General features: G+C 47.4%; 2 protein-coding genes across 6 annotated transcripts in view; both read right to left on the minus strand.

Moving 5' to 3' along the window:
* Window positions 1-15,911, minus strand: part of CEMIP (cell migration inducing hyaluronidase 1) — a 169,699-nt gene extending 153,788 nt beyond the window's left edge. Inside the window, exon 1 of one of the 3 annotated variants that reach the window (XM_079954188.1) lies at window positions 15,053-15,911. The gene's annotated coding sequence lies outside the window, so the exon portion shown is untranslated. Of the gene's footprint in view, window positions 1-14,744; window positions 14,872-15,047 lie in introns of those variants that run through there. The other 2 variants (XM_079954187.1, XM_079954189.1) reach the window with 2 other exon arrangements.
* Window positions 1-15,915, minus strand: part of LOC307203408 (cell surface hyaluronidase CEMIP2-like) — a 94,557-nt gene that overhangs the window by 59,674 nt on the left and 18,968 nt on the right. For all 3 annotated transcript variants that reach the window (XM_079954175.1, XM_079954176.1, XM_079954177.1), the window contains 7 exons: window positions 14,070-14,213; window positions 10,874-11,432; window positions 8,746-8,915; window positions 5,804-5,992; window positions 4,424-4,593; window positions 3,894-4,103; window positions 1,477-1,682 (listed from right to left, as the gene is read on the minus strand). In XM_079954175.1, coding sequence (XP_079810301.1) covers window positions 1,477-1,682; window positions 3,894-4,103; window positions 4,424-4,593; window positions 5,804-5,992; window positions 8,746-8,915; window positions 10,874-11,432; window positions 14,070-14,213 — 1,648 coding nt within the window. The remainder of the gene's footprint in view (window positions 1-1,476; window positions 1,683-3,893; window positions 4,104-4,423; window positions 4,594-5,803; window positions 5,993-8,745; window positions 8,916-10,873; window positions 11,433-14,069; window positions 14,214-15,915) is intronic.

Consider the following 15,915-nt stretch of genomic DNA (forward strand, 5'->3'; position numbering starts at 1 on the left):
AATCACACTTCTCTGAAGTCTCTCAGCTCCACTCACCTCACAGAGTGTTAGTTGTGGGGAGGGAAAGGAGATTGTTAGCCGCTTTGAGACTCCTTAGGGTAGTGATAAAGCGGGATATCAAATCCAAACTCTTCTTCTTCTATTGAGCACTAGCTACCTATGCAGTCTCTAATTATTCAAACTTTCTCATTCCTAGATCGCTCAGCTGAATAAAGACATGATCTCAGCTGGCAGAACAGGCTCAAAACCTAGCCGACTGCCCATAACATCTGCGACAACGCAATCTCCTTAGTCATCACCACCAATCTGGTGAGTTTCTCCAGGAAAACCTCTGTAGGAGGAAGAGCACTCGAGAGTGCTATCTTATCAAAAGTCCAGATATAGATATATCGTACCAGTATGTCTGCATGACTTCTCCATCCCGGCTGTGCCACTGCCTCCTATGCAGACAGTGTAAAATGCAATCAACGGTTAAACATTAAACTTAAGTGACATGTGTCATTAGAGGAGTGCCAGAAGGTAGACCTCTGGGTGGTTTACAGTAAATCGGCACAGACACTTGACTCCCAAAGGTTTAACCCTAACAACAAAACGACTCTGTCCCTAATTATATTACTGAGATAAAAAGAGTGATTGGGCTTGCCAGGAGCAGAATTATTTTCTGGAAGGGCGCTGAGCTTTGCTCAGTTCTTTCCATTCCATTTTTCCAGTATTAAATTCAGTGCTCCCAATCTGCAACTTTTTTTAGTGCATGCATGTTGCCCAGCATATGCCATTTTTGCATACTGGCTCGGTTGGCAGACTTTGAGACTCTTAATCTTAAGGTCGTGGTTCGAGCCTCACGATAGGCAAAAGATTCTTGCACTGCACTCTCCTGGTCCCTTCCAACTCCATGATTCTATTATTTCCTCTGCAAACGATTTTGCAAGCAAACACTGTGAGCGCTGCAAGATCCATGTGGCCCTGCGTCTTGGTGAAAGGGTTCTTGAGGAATCCCCTTACGGACACAGCATTTGCATGCGCCAAAATCCAAACGCTGCCTCTTTATGGGACAGGTGTGTGGATGAAATACAGTGGTACCTCGGGATGTGAAAGGAATCCACTCTGGAGCCCCGTTCGCATCCTGAACAGAATGTAAGATGCAACTGTGTGTCTGTGCATGCGCGAGTCGCGTTTGGCCGCTTCCGTGCATGTGCGTGACATTATTTTGACAGTGCGCATGCACAAGCGGCGAAACCCGGAAGTAACGTGCTCCGTTACTTCTGGGTCACCGTGGAACACAACCCAAAAATACTTATCCTGAAGCATATTTATCCCGAGGTATGACTGTAAAACCCTTAAGTGAGCTACCAGGTTGTACAAATCAATTGCTTGATCCTTTACGCAGCACCTTGTTTATATTAGGGGGGGAAACAGAACTGTTCCATGCATTCTATGGCAACACACAACAATCTCCCCGGCTGGAGTTTTACTTACATGCAATCAGTGCTTGGGACAGGAACATATCCTCCATGCACATGATCTCGCATTGCGAGGCACATGGCCTCGTTGCGGTCAGTCGGCAAGATTGTGCCTGCCTTGGTAAGGAGAGCCAGGTTGTGGTGAAACGTGTTCCGCTGCTCTGTCCCGTCCTCCAGGAAAAAACAGTGTCCCAGAGTGTCATAGCCGATGGTATCTTTCACCTAAACAAGCCACCCACATCAAAAGAAGGAGGGACAATTGTTAAAAATAGGCTGCACTCATCGGAGGCGAAGCAACCTGCTCTGGTACACAGGAGCGGCGCTCCTCCCAGGGGGCCTGGCGTGCCGCCTGCAGCGGGCACAGTGCGTGTCCTGGGGGTGTGGCATGCTGCCTGTGCAGTAGGGCGCACCTCCCGGGGGGTGCGCAGTGAGCGGTGCAAGCCCAGGAGGGTGCTGCCGATCGGGGATTGGCATTTTGTTGTCCCCCCTTTGGAATGGCACCAGGAGAGGGCCGCCCCCATCCCCCCTCGGAACACCCCTGGCATCCATGAGCCTGTGTGTGGATACAGCCAATGTAGTGTTCTACAGATGTTGCACACACACATACACTTTTTATTGAATTTTCTGTTTTACAATTTAGAATATTCATTTAAATATTCTAACAATGTCAATGGCCTCCCTTCTTCCATGGTTCATTTTGCGTATCATAAACTAAACTGCTCAGTATTCCGTTATTACATCCACCAAAACTTGTTTGTGCTGTTGAATCTCTCTTAATGCTGCCAACGTTTTCAAGTAGACATAATTTCCCCCCATATATTCAATAAACATTTTCCAATCTTCTTTAAACATGAAGGATCCTCATTCAAGAGAAGGGAGTTGTAAAAAAAAAAGATTGATTTATACAGCCTCCTTGAACGCCCACAACGATAAGATGCTAAGCATTTCAGCTGGAACAATTCCTTGAGCATGGGGCCAAGGAACCCAAAAAAGGTCCTATTTCTTGGACACACCAGTCTGATTGCTCTCAAAGACAGGAATGCAAAATCTGTATCAAGTCACATTGAAGGAGAAGCATTTGACCTTTGGGGTGTTTTTTTAGATTTTAGGTTTAACCCGAAACACACACCTTTAAACATATGGGACTACTTGGATTAAGGTTTTGCTTAGCATTGACTTACAATTCCTCCTGCTACATATTCTTTGACACTACACACACACACACAATCACACACTTCTGGCTGTGAGCCTGGGTGATACAGTCTGAGAAACATTTTGGCCAGGTTCCTCCTGCCTCATGTTGCGTGATAGGTTGAGTGCCAAAACCTAACTATGATTGAACATCATGAAATAGCCATCAACACGCATTGTTGGAGAGCACAAAGGTCATTTATTGTGTTGCAGAGCTATATATAAGTTAGCTATTTGGAGCCATCCCAAATCATCTCATCACTAAAAACTGAGATGGATAGAAAGAACAGACTTAGCCATGCTATTGGCATCCATCTCTGGAGAGAGAGAGACAATGGAGTGCGCCTCTGCGGGTGGTCAAACCGCTGCATTAGCTAGCAAGCACCAACGTGACCTCCCTGGGGCGCAAGCCTGGGCAGTGTCTATGTAGGACCTGGGCTGCTGAGACAACAAGACCCTTTGGCTTCACCAATGTGGTCCATGTATTATATCATATTTCCAAGACCTTCCAAATATGCAATACAGAATTATCCTTATTTAGACATCTCCATTTATCCTTCTGCATTTTGACATTCAACTTTCCACACAGAATACATACTGAAACATGCGCCATTTTCAAATACGACATTATATTCTTTTAACACTATTAAATTTCATGTTGTGCAAAGGAGGAGTTCAACACAGGGTTGTCCAACAGGTCGATTGCGATCTACCGGTGAATTGCGGGATGCCCCTGGTTGATTGTGGAACCCCGACCCCTCTGGCTCCCTAAAAAAAGCCCAACAATTTCAACTCTGGTCAATACAATGGGTAGATCAATGCCAGTGTTTTTAGTGGGAGTAGATCGCAGTCTCTCGGAAGCTGGACATCCCTGGTCTAGTGGAAACTCATTGGATTGCCCAACCTATCTTACAACAACATTCCCAGCAACCTGTTATGCATTCTCTTGAACAACAACATTCCCCTAGTGCAGGCATGGCCTAACTTGGCCCTCCAGATGTTTTGGGACTACAACTCCCATCATCCCTAGCTAACAGGACCAGTGGTCAGGGATGATGGGAACTGTAGTCCCAAAACATCTGGAGGATCAAGTTTGGCCATGCCTGCCCTAGTCCAAAACATTCCACCACTGCAACAAGCGTACTGCTAACTGCCGTTAGCTTAGGGGTACCCAAACCCCTATGCAAATGAAAATGGACATGCGAGTTACTATAATCAGGAAACATGAAGACAGCTGCCTACCCAAAGGCCATTGGCTCCATGGATGGCGACACATCTCGAGAAGCAGTGATGGATGGCCAGATTGTCAAGGTAAGATGGTGGGTTGTAGCCTCCTCTCTCATCTACATCTCCCGTCAGGTGGAAATGTACCGGATAGCTGCCTAGGACCTGCTGGCCCATGTTCTTCAACTCCACCCCTGACATGTGGACAGAGGTAAAACCTTTTTGGATCTATTCAGACAAACAAGAACACATAAGGAAAGAGTCCGTGGCAGAAAGAAGAAGCACAAACTGATTATCAGGACCAGCAAGTGGAACAGCATTTGTTGACAGGGAAATGAACAGTAGCCAGAGGTGTGGAGAGCAAGAGGATATTAAGTTTCTACCCTTGTTTTGGAATCTGGAGGTTCCTAAATTAGATAAAGGACTAGGCCTACAATACTGTATTTTGTTAACCAAGACTTTGGGAGCCTGTCTTTTTAGGGCTGGGAGATTCAGGTCACTAAATATCTGCTCTGGGTTTGGTCAATGTCCACCAAAAACACACTTACTTTAATTTGTCCTCCAAAAGTATCAAAGCTGAAAAACTGGCAGTGGTTTGGTCCGTAACAAGAGTCCTCCATTTCTCCTTGGATAAGTATATTTCGGGTTAAGAGGCCAACCTCTGCCCTCATGTCTACTCCATCCACAATCTCACCCATATGGAGATAGAGGGGACTTCCTGGCAAAATAATTTTAAGAAGCTTGAAAGGGTCTTCCTCATGCCCTATCCCAACCCACTGAGCCTTGTGAAATATCAGTAGCAATTGAGAGCAGGAAACTGATAAAGGGATAAAGACCATCCCTTAGGGTGGAAGAGTGAGGGAAATTCATTTGAAGGCTACAGTATATTAACTGTGCTTTCTCAAGCCATTACAAGTAGAGCATCCCCGTTACCCACAGATGGTCCCAGGTTCAATCCTGAGCACCTCCAGATAGGGCTACAAATATCCCAATTTTGAACCCAGGAGAGCCACTGCCAATCTATGTAGACAACACTGAGATACATGGATCAATAGTCTGACTCTGCTTAAAGGAGCTTCCTATAACCCTAGTAAAAGAATCATAGAACTGTACAGTTGGAAGGGACCATGAGGGTCATCCAGTTTGACCCCTGAAATGCAGGAATCTTTTGCCCAATGTGGTGCTCAAACTCTCTTTTTAAAAAATAATTTTTTTTATTAATTTTTTTAAAAATAATTTTTTTAAATTAAATTTTCCATTTTCACAATTCAATCAAATCACATTAAATATTCCAAATTATAAAAATACATATCATATAGTCCAAATATTCTGCCAAATTATAATTTTTTATTGGGGCTTCCCATGCTTCAAGTTCGGTGGGGCTCTGATCATCTTATATCTCTACTGCCTTGAGTTTCCAATAGTTCCTTTAATTCTTCCTGTTGTTACCTTTCCTTATGTGGTGCTCAAACTCAAGACCCCTAGATTAAGAGTCTTAACGCTCTACCAAAAGGAGAACTTATTGAATAATTCCCCATATCCAGCTTAGCCCACTTTCCCTAGCTCAATTCAGCTGTTATACAATAAAATACAATATCAGACAGAAAAGCAGTGAAAATATGTTTAAAAATAAATATGAATATTTACTGAGGACATCTCTCAAACTACCTGAACAGAGCTCCCAGATCACGGGTGGTTCATGGACCACAGTTTGGGAACCCCTGTCTCTAGCTCACTGTTTACACTGAAGAGTCAAATAATTGCACCTTCTGTTCATGAACCAGTGGTGGAGACTGAACTCTCCATGCTACCAGTCCTCATTACTTGAAAACTGTTTCCATTTTTAGCTCTTTGATCAGTTCATTCATAATATAAACTAAGGAGCTCTGTCAACAAAGGAGACCTTACAGAGGCATTGTTGGTCGTACCATCAATCTTCACTTGGTTCGTCTGACATTCAGGACAAGGCAGAAGATTAAACTCTTCAGCCTGGTGCATGGAATAGTCTGTGCTGGCAATGACGACCTTGTCTCCAGGGAGCCAGCTAGTCACTTCATCCACCAAATCCAAAATTACACCGTTAGACACTTCCACTTTGAATCCATGATGGGGTACTCCTAGAAAGGGGGGAAGTGATCAGTAACATATACTGGGATAAAAAGGTAAAGGTAAAGGGACTCCTGACCATTAGGTCCAGTAGTGACCGACTCTGGGGTTGTGGCACTCATCTCGCTTTATTGGCCAAGGGAGCCAGCGTACAGCTTCCGGGTCATGTGGCCAGAATGACTAAGCCACTTCTGGCGAACCAGAGCAGCGCATGGAAACGCCGTTTACCTTCCCACTGGAGCGGTACCGCTGGAGCGAACTGCTAGGTTGGCAGGAGCAGGGACCGAGCAATGGGAGCTCACCCCGTTGCAGGGATTTGAACTGCCGACCTTCTGATTGGCAAGTCCTAGGCTCTGTGGTTTAACCCACAGCGCCACCCGCATCCCCAATATTGGGATAGATGGACATAAAATATGGCCCTGAGTAGAACAGTTCCCTATGCTGCCATTCCTGCATTGGAGAGAGCCATTTGAGCAGTCAAAACTAGCCAGTGAATTGACAGTGAAATGTTATACACATACCCCAAAGGGGCCTAATATTTAAAGCAGAGGTCAGCAGCTGGAAAAACCCAGCAGCACCTCTTCACCTCCCTCTCTGGCAGTAAAAAATAAAATAAATTAACATTTGCTGCTCTTTCATGGGATCCAAATTCATTGGCTTCACTGGCCCCAATTCTGCTTAGCTTCAACCAGGAAGCTGGTCTGGGTAATTGTAGCTCCAGGACGGAAGGCATAACATTTGGTGATTTGAGCTCCAGCAGGGAGAAGAATAAGAAGAAGAGTTTGGATTTGATATCCCGCCTTTCACTCCCTTTAAGGAGTCTCAAAGCGGCTAACATTCTCCTTTCCCTTCCTCCCCACAACAAACACTCTGTGAGGTGAGTGGGGCTGAGAGACTTCAAAGAAGTGTGATTGGCCCAAGGTCACCCAGCAGCTGCATGTGGAGGAGCGGAGACGCGAACCCGGTTCCCCAGATTACGAGACTACCGCTCTTAACCACTACACCACACTGGCTCTCAAGAAGAGGCAGGATGTAAATGAAATATGATTAAAATCTGTGTCCTTGCCCAAGCACGGCACCTTGGTTATGTAGGAAGTGGACTCTATAAGAGAATGGGATTGAGGCACTGACCTACTATCCTTTACATATATATCAGACTTTGCAGCCTGATACCCTCTTGATATTTGGACTACAAACTCCTATCACAGTCTAAAACATCTGAAAGTTGCTGGGCTGGTGAAGGCTGTTTATATCCTCAAAAGAAAAAAGCCGAATTGCTGACCCGGGACATAAAGTGTTAATTTTGTAATGAGGAAAGATACTAAGGGGTGGAGGGAGGGAGAAACCTGGCTGAACTGTTATCAACAAGAATTTTGACAGCAGATAACACTGAATACTTCAACGAAAGAAGAGAAAAATCTGTTAACTAGCATAATGAGCAGAGTTTCGACATTCAAGAGATCAAGCAGGAACCGCTGGCTTCCCCAGAGAAACACAAAACCACCGTTCTAAATTTGTGTGTGGCTCCGGTGAGTGTAGTCAGTAGAAGACACTGATCTTCAACTGGTGAGTTAGGATCCATCCACTAAGGGGTCGTGGCCTGATCCAAAATAGGTGTCACAGGTGTGCTACCACCACCATGCATATATACATAGTAAAAGTTTGAGAAAAAGATCCCCAAATGCGTGTTTGGGTTAAAAGAGGGCCCCGGGTCTGAAAAGGTTGAAGATATCTGCTATGAAAGATCAAAGCCATATCTGAATGGTCCAGTGCTAACGGAAGCCAGTGCAATATAGAGGGCAGTGTGTCACATTAGGGCTGGAGAGACCCTAAGTTCAGTCAAGTTCAGTGGGTCACCTTTGCCAGTCACACACACTCTGCAAAACCTAACTCACAGATCTAGTTACAGGTAGGTAGCCGTGTTGGTCTGCCGTAGTCGAAACAAAATTTAAAAAAATCCTTCCAGTAGCACCCTAGAAACCAACTAAGGTTGTTATTGGTATGAGCTTTCGTATCTGAAGAAGTGTGCATGCACACGAAAGCTCATACCAATAACAAACTTAGTTGGTTTCTAGGGTGCTACTGGAAGGAATTTATTTTTTATTATTTTGTTTCTAACTCACAAAGTTATTGTGAAAATAACTCTGGCTTTGAGCAACTTGGGATAGAAATGCAAAAAATAAAGAATCAATAAAATGAATAATAGAGAAAATTAAAGGAAGCATGCTCCTGGATGAAAGAAGTGTGTGTGTGTGTGTGTGTGAGAGAGAGAGAGAGAGAGAGAGAGAGAGAGTGTGTACACACACAGTTCTTAACTCACACATGGTTGGGAAAAGCAAGCAGCCTTCATACCTTCTTTTGACATACACTTCACTGTAAAAATGCATACCATGTACCAAACAAGGATAATTTTAGCCTCATGGAATATTTGACTACAGCCAAATAATAGATCATCAATTGACTGCCCCAGCCTATGACCTTGTCTGGCTTTCAGAGATAAAAAGCTAGAACAGCAGGGTTTAATCAATAAACTGGTTTGTAATCTATCAAAGGCTCTTAAAAAAAAAAAAGCAGAGTTAAAGATCTAAAAACGGGAGTGTGGATTTTGGTTCAGCCTTATTGGTTTACTCATATGCAAATTTAATCAATCAGATAGACTTGAGATTTCTATAAACTGGGCGACAGCTCAAAAGACATACTCAGGGAGGAGAGAGAAAGCAGATAAACAACACTTGAACAAGAGATTAGAAAAGGGCTTAAAAACCTTTGATCCATCCACTGTGAGCAGCGATTGTAAAGACAATGCCTTCGTATGTCTTAAATTCTCTTGTCGCTGTTGCCAACCTTGTTGTCCCGTTGCGTTGAGAAGGCGTTGCATCCTCTGTGATGGAAGATGCATCACCGCCAAGAATCCCAACCAGAACCCAGGGCTGCCTGGAGGAGGGGGGGAAGCAGACTTGTGATGCAGAAATGGAACACCCAGTTCACATCTGAACCTCAAATTCATTCAGATGTTCAGTGTCCAGCATCGTCTGAAGGCCAAGTCCTGCTCCAAAAATTTGCAATCAAAATATACGACGCTCTCTCGGAAAACCACCTGCTTCCAGGGAAGTGGGACACCTGAAGAAATACTCTAAAGTTTAGCTCAACAGTGGAGATAGCTAACTCACACTGCCGTGACGGACCTGCAGCTAGCTTTGAGAAATTCTGATTAAGCAACGAAGCACCGTAACTCCAAAGACCAACAGAGCCCAGCAGCTATTCTGCAGGCAAGCTGTGGCCTTAATCCACAAAATGCAAAACCTGGAACTGAATATAATTCATCTTGATCGGCAAGAATACAGGCAAAGTTCCCACTTAGTTTGCACTCAGTTATCTCAGAAGGGGGAAATGGGACCAGCTTATCAGGCAGAAGGCAAACTCTGTCCTTAAAGCAACACAACAGCAGTGGCAAAAAGGTAACACAGGCTTCTGAGTTTTGATAGTTTCAAAACTGCACACCGCATCCTTTAAATACGGGCACAGGTTTCCAGCTTGGATGTCATTTGCTTTGGGGACAAACCTTCAGAGGAATGTGGAAGACGACAAACTTCTTGCATGAATTGCCAAGCACAAAAGGGGAGGGGATAACTCTGTTAGATTGGACAGCAGTACAACAGTTAGGAAAAGGGGCCAGGAGCTGTCCATGGTGGCATGTTAAGTTTTCCAAGAGAACCATTTTCTGAAGGAGCTCACTGCTACATGCACCAAGCACAAGCATGCTCTCTCTTGTGCGCCAAGTGTCACAGGTTAATAGACCTAAAAAGAGTTTGCTGGGACACCCTGTGCTTAGATATCCCTATAACCTCGTTTTAAACACCACAGAATTTCTGGTTTCTCGCACTCTGATCAAAATGCCCAGACTATCAAAAATATATAAGGAGAACACCGTTCAGTTCAACTGGCAAGTTCCACAGGCACTGAACATGGGGTTTTTTTTAGCCCCAATGTACCAAACTAAAGTATCCACATTGCCTATGGAAGAAAACAGGATTGGTGAGCCATCAAAAAAAGTCACCTCACTGCTTCTTAACCTCGTAGAGTTTCATTTGCTGGCAAACATGACAACCCAGATTATTTTCATTTCCTTCCCTTTCCCCTTCTTTGGAAACCACCACGTGCATGCACAACACTGAACCCAGGATGCGGAACATTTGGCCTCCCAGAGGTTGCTTAACTACAACTCCCATCAGCCCTAAGAAGCATTGCCAATGGTCAGAGCTGATGGGAGTTGTAGTTCGGCTTCCTCTGGAGAGCCAGAGGTTTCACCACCACCACTAAAGCAAGACTACAATGAACAGCCAGCTAATCCTAATTGCCAAGTTAGTGTTAACAGGCCATGCTTAGGAAACAAGCAGAACTGAAATATAATATAGCAGTGTTTCCCAACCTTGTGCCTCCAGCTGTTTTTGAACTACAACTCCCATCATCCCTGACTAGCAAGACCAGTGGCAAGGGATGATGGGAATTGTAGTCCAAAAACAGCTGGAGGCACAAGGTTGGAAAACACTGTAATATAGCATATAATAATAATAATAATAATAATAATAATAAATTATTTATACCCCGCCCTCCCCAGCCAAGACTGGGCTCAGGATGGCTAACAACAAATAATAAAAACAAGTTGATTAAAATACAATTTAAAAGATTAAGATACAACATTAAAACATTAGGGTGCAATCTCTTTGGATATACACATCCAAACAATCATAGCATGATAATTATCTAATCCGGGGTGGGGGGGAATATGGAGGTCATTATCTGTGTAGCCCCCACAGCACAGGGCACCAGGATGCCCTACATGTTTGCACAATTGCATGCATGAAAGTAAGAAGCCACATTTGCAAAGTTACCTGTATTGCAGGTGCAGGACGTATTTGCTGTGCAGCAGGTTCTTGAGGAACAGCCGGGTCTCCAAGGTCAAACTCTTTGCTGCAGAATCCCCCACTGCCACGGCTACTACATGGCCCAGAGATTGGTGGGCAAGAAATTCCCTCAATCTGCAGCTCTCGTCAACAAGGAGGTGGGTGTCAAAGCGTTCAGCGGCCACCACCTGGGCTGTGCCCGCATCCACTATCCGGACATTGAGGCCACGACTACTCCAGCGCTTCTCAGAAGTGTACCGGCCGTACCGAAGTCCCCCTGGGTACAAGGTTTTGGCCAAAAGCGTCCAGGATCGAGGCTTCCTTCCATGCAACTCCAGAATGCCACCTCTGCCCACTCCCATGAATTTTCTGCCATAGCCCTCCACGTCAGCTTCGTCGGTAGCTTTCCCGTAGAGAGAAATGGTGGCCTTGGAATGGTATGGGCAGCATTCAGAGCCTACATACAGTGCCCCGCCATCCTCAAGAAGGATGCTGCGGGCTCGTAAGGTGATGGCTTCCTCTGGATCATCTGCAAATACTAAGATCCCTGGAAGGGAAGCAGAGAGAGAGAGAGAGAGAATAATTTTCTCAGATTTGTGAGTTGGCATAGCTTACTGCAGTGCAGAGGTGATGAATCTACGACCTTCCAGACACCCCAAGACTACAAATCCCATCATCTCTGACCACAGGGCCACACTGTCCGGAGCTGATGGGAGCCCAATAGCACCTGGAGAGCCACAGGTTCCCCACACTTAGGACTCAGCTACATTAGTAAATGGGACGGGGGTGGTGCTGTGGGTTAAAACACAGAGCCTAGGACTTGCCGATCAGAAGGTTGGTGGTTGGAATCCCCGTGATGGGCTGAGCTCCTGTTGTTCGGTCCCTGCTCCTGCCAACCTAGCAGCTTAAAAGCACGTCAAAGTGCAAGTAGATAAATAGGTACCACTCCAGTGGGAAGGTAAACAGCATTTCCATGCGCTGCTCTGGTTTGCCAGAAGTGGCTTCATCATGCTGGCCACATGACTCGGAAGCTGTACGCTGGCTCCCTCGGCCAATAAAGCGAGATGAGCGCCTGAAGCCCAGAGCCGGTCACGACTGGACCTAATGGTCAGGGGTCCCTTTACCTTACATTAGTAAAGAAAAGGCATTGTACATGCATTAGGTGACACCAGATGGCGCTGTGGAGTTCCGTCTGTTGCCAACATGTTTTCCCGCTTTGCGCTTTACAGCACGTTTTCCTGAAACTCTTTTTTTGATGTGTCTAGATCCAGCCTTGGTGTAATGGCTAAGCAACAGATTGGCCAGTCCCCAGTTCGAATCTCACCCATGCCAACTTACTAGGTGGACCCCAAGGAAGTCACTCTCTCGGTCTCAGACCCCGACATCTGCAATATTGAAGATAATAAGGACTAGAGGAGGAGCGGGCTCAGGAGTAAGTTCTAAACTGCAGCAGCAGGTCATACTATAAAACATCCCCACGTGTATTGTTCAAAGAACAGGGGATGGGGAAAGGTAATTGCACAGGAATCACATTCAGGTGCAAAAATTTCCAACACATCACAGTAATGAGCCACAAGACGTCCCCAATCCGCTGTTTGGTGTGACAAGCTAACACAGCCATCCCTCCACTGCATAATCTGTACTCTTATTTTAGGTTCGCTGGGCAATAGTACAATCACCTCTTGGTTCTAATGTAGCTCTATGCAACCTCCAGCATCAACATGCCAAATGCCTCCAAGTACCAGCAGTTGGGGAGCAGGGAAAGGCAGCTTTTTCCTGCTCCCCAGCTGCTGGTACTTTGCATCTTGATGCTGGAGGTTGCACAGAGCTACATTAGAACCAAGAGGTGATTGTACTATTGTGGTTTCTCAGTCTCACCCAGAGGGCCACTGGGTGGAGGAAAAGGATGCTGTGCTCAGCAGGTCATTGGTCTGATTCAGCAGGCCTCCTCTGATATTCTTATTGATGAAATGAATGCCAAATCTTCATGAACAAAAATATGCCCTGAACAGAGGAGAACAATGCTTTTGCCCTTTTTAAAAATTGCAAATATAACAAGGTCACAAGAACCTGAGAACATTAAAGGGCAACCAACCCCCATTCAATTTATGTCACTGGAAAGCTCAGGATTGATTGATTGATTGATTGATTGATTGAATGAATGACTGGCTGGTTTTATTGCAATGATGTCCCACTCCCCCCCCCCAAGGGGCTCAATGCAATATACATGCTTCTCCCCCCTCCTCCTGTGAGGCAGGTTAGGTTGAGAGGAATAATAATAACATTATTATTAAAAATGACAGTGGGGTTTTTGAACCTCATTTCAAGGGGCCTAGTCTTAGATTCCGACCCCTACACTTCACTGTTTCTCAGCCTCTTCCCTCTGTCTTTAACTCCAAGTTACTTGCACCTGGTGCATAAAATGGAATCTGAATCAATTAGATGCATCAATCAATGCATTCGGTCAATAGAAATGCAGAGAGCTTTTTACAGCCAAGCAAATGTCATGAGATCAGACAGCACCACTTATTCAAGTTTAAAGGTAAAGGTAAAGGGACCCCTGACCATTAGGTCCAGTCATGACCGACTCTGGGGTTGCGGCGCTCATCTCGCTTTACTGGCCAAGGGAGCCAGCGTACAGCTTCCGGGTCATGTGGCCAGCATGACTAAGCCGCTTCTGGCAAACCAGAGCATGGAAATGCCATTTAACTTCCCACTGGAGTGGTACCTATTTATCTACTTGCACTTTGATATGCTTTCAAACTGCTAGGTTGGCAGGAGCAGGGACCGAGCACCGGAAGCTCACCCGGTCGTGGGGATTCGAACCACCGACCTTCTGATCGGCAAGTCCTAGGCTCTGTGGTTTAACCCACAGCGCCACCTGCTTCCCTCTATTCAAGTTTAGATCCGATTTAAGTTTACATTTGGAAACAACTACCACCACCCGACACATCTTCCAAGTTAAATACAGAAGTCAGAGAATACACACCTGAACTTAAACTGGTATGGGTTTTCCTACATGGGATTTGGCCCCTTGGAGTTTCGTGGGGATTGAGTCCAAGGTAAGTGGCACAGGATCGGGCGCAGCTTGAGCACCCGCCAACACACACCTCCCTCCCCACCGCCAGCTTTCCCCCCTTGAGGTTAAGAACCTGCTGCCCGCGCAAAAGCCTCTCCGCCTTACCTCCTTCCTGGATGAGCAGCGAGTGGAAAGTGGCCGAGCTCTCCAAGCGCAGAGCCGCCCCTCGGGCCACCACGGCAGCGTGGCTGCTGTTGTGTCCCGGACGCCACGGGGTGAGGTGCGCGGCGGGCGGCGGGCAGGAGCTCCCTGCAGAAAGGAAGAGAGAAAAAGACCCCCAGGCTTCCATCCATCCTGGGCACGTTTCCCAGGGAGCAAGCGCTCCCGCCCCAAGCCCGGCGTGCAAGAGCACAGCCCTCGACGGAGAGGGAGAGCGCGGGCGTGGAAGGAAGGAAGGAATCGAGGACCCACCTGCCTGCGCGCTGTGGCTCCGGGATCGGGCGCTGTAGCGATCCTGCAGACTCCGAAAAGAGCAGCGCCCCGGGCTGTCGCGCCCAGCCCAGCCTGACCCCTCCAAGCGGATCCCGGCACCTGCTGGAAGAACAAGCCGGCCGGGGCGCCGCCGGAGAAAACGCGCGTCCGCGCCGTCGAGGTTCCTAACTTGTTGCAGCGATTGGGACGCACGCGCCCCCCTTCTCTGTTTCTCCAATGAACCGTCGGCCGCACGCAAGAATCCCACTCAGGGCGAGCCCGGATTTCTCACAAGCGCGCTTGCCGCGGCGTCGAGCAGCACGTGGCCGCGCAAGCCGGCGTGCGATCCTCAGCCGCGCCGTTCCTTACCTCGCCTTTGCAGCCTGCCTCCTCGTCCAACAATCTCTGCAAGAACTTGGTTATTGTCGTCATGATGATTGCAAAGGACAAGTTCTCCCTTCCGATCACACACCACAAACCACGCGCGCTCTCTCACACACGCACATACATGCACGCGCGCGCGCACACACACACGGGAACCGGGCTGCTCGGTCTCCCCTCGGCGTACAGGCTTACATGCGTCCCTAACTCCCTGCATTTCCACCGGCAGCAGCGCCTCCTGGTGGCGATTTGAAGAGGAAAAAGCCCTCGAGAAAGTCCATCATCACGTACCTTACCTCTGCGCTCTCGGCAGAAAAGCGCACAACGCTTTTATTGAACCCTTTGGTAACAGAAGCAGCGAGGTTTTTTCTCCCCGTTCCCACCCAGCTCTCTGTTTTAGTTGGACGGTCTGAGCTGGTGGCGATCCTCTTTTCCCCCCAGAAGCAATTAAGAGAAGCGACGTGGATTATTTAGAGAGATCTATATTTTTAGACGGCTCTGGAGAGGGACAGACAGAGACGCGCTCGGGAACCCAAAGACTTTCCTTCTCCTTTGAGCGCTCCGCTGCCCGGCTTTTTTTTTCCCCTGCCCGGCCACCAGCCTCGCTATTTATAGGCGATCTCGGAGCCGCGCTGTTTACACCAGCTGAGCGCTTGGCTCCTCCCCGGCCCGTGACGCCGCTTCGCATTCTGGACATACCGCGCGGCTGTTGGCGCCGAGTTGCCAAGAAAGGGGGGCGAGAGCAAACCCCGAAAAAAACAGGGGTGGGGAGAGAATACCGCGCGGATCGCGATCTCTCTTCCTCTTAGTCGATCGCTGAACTTTCCCTGGAAGCGAATCGCCCCCCCCCCCCGGTGTCCTTGGCTGCTACTCAGTTGCTCCGAAGCGAACTGGTTCAGGTCCAAGTCTGCGCAAACTTGGAGAGCGTTCGGAGCGAGGACTCCCCGGGATCCGCACCCCTGGGCGCCTCTTCTTCCAAGCAGACCAGAAACCACACGTGCCTTTTCCCAAAAGCGACGCGTCCCCTTCCTTTTGCGTTAGAAACGTGAGCACGGGAGCTATGCGCCTCCAAAGGGGGCTTGCGCGCAGGTTTGCGCTATCGCGCCTGCCTGGGAGAGGGGGCTCAAATGTCAAGGAGCCAGCGACAGGTGCCACGCGG

The sequence above is a fragment of the Podarcis cretensis genome (genome assembly GCF_951804945.1).
Source record: "Podarcis cretensis genome assembly, chromosome: 14".
Lineage (NCBI taxonomy): Eukaryota > Metazoa > Chordata > Lepidosauria > Squamata > Lacertidae > Podarcis > Podarcis cretensis.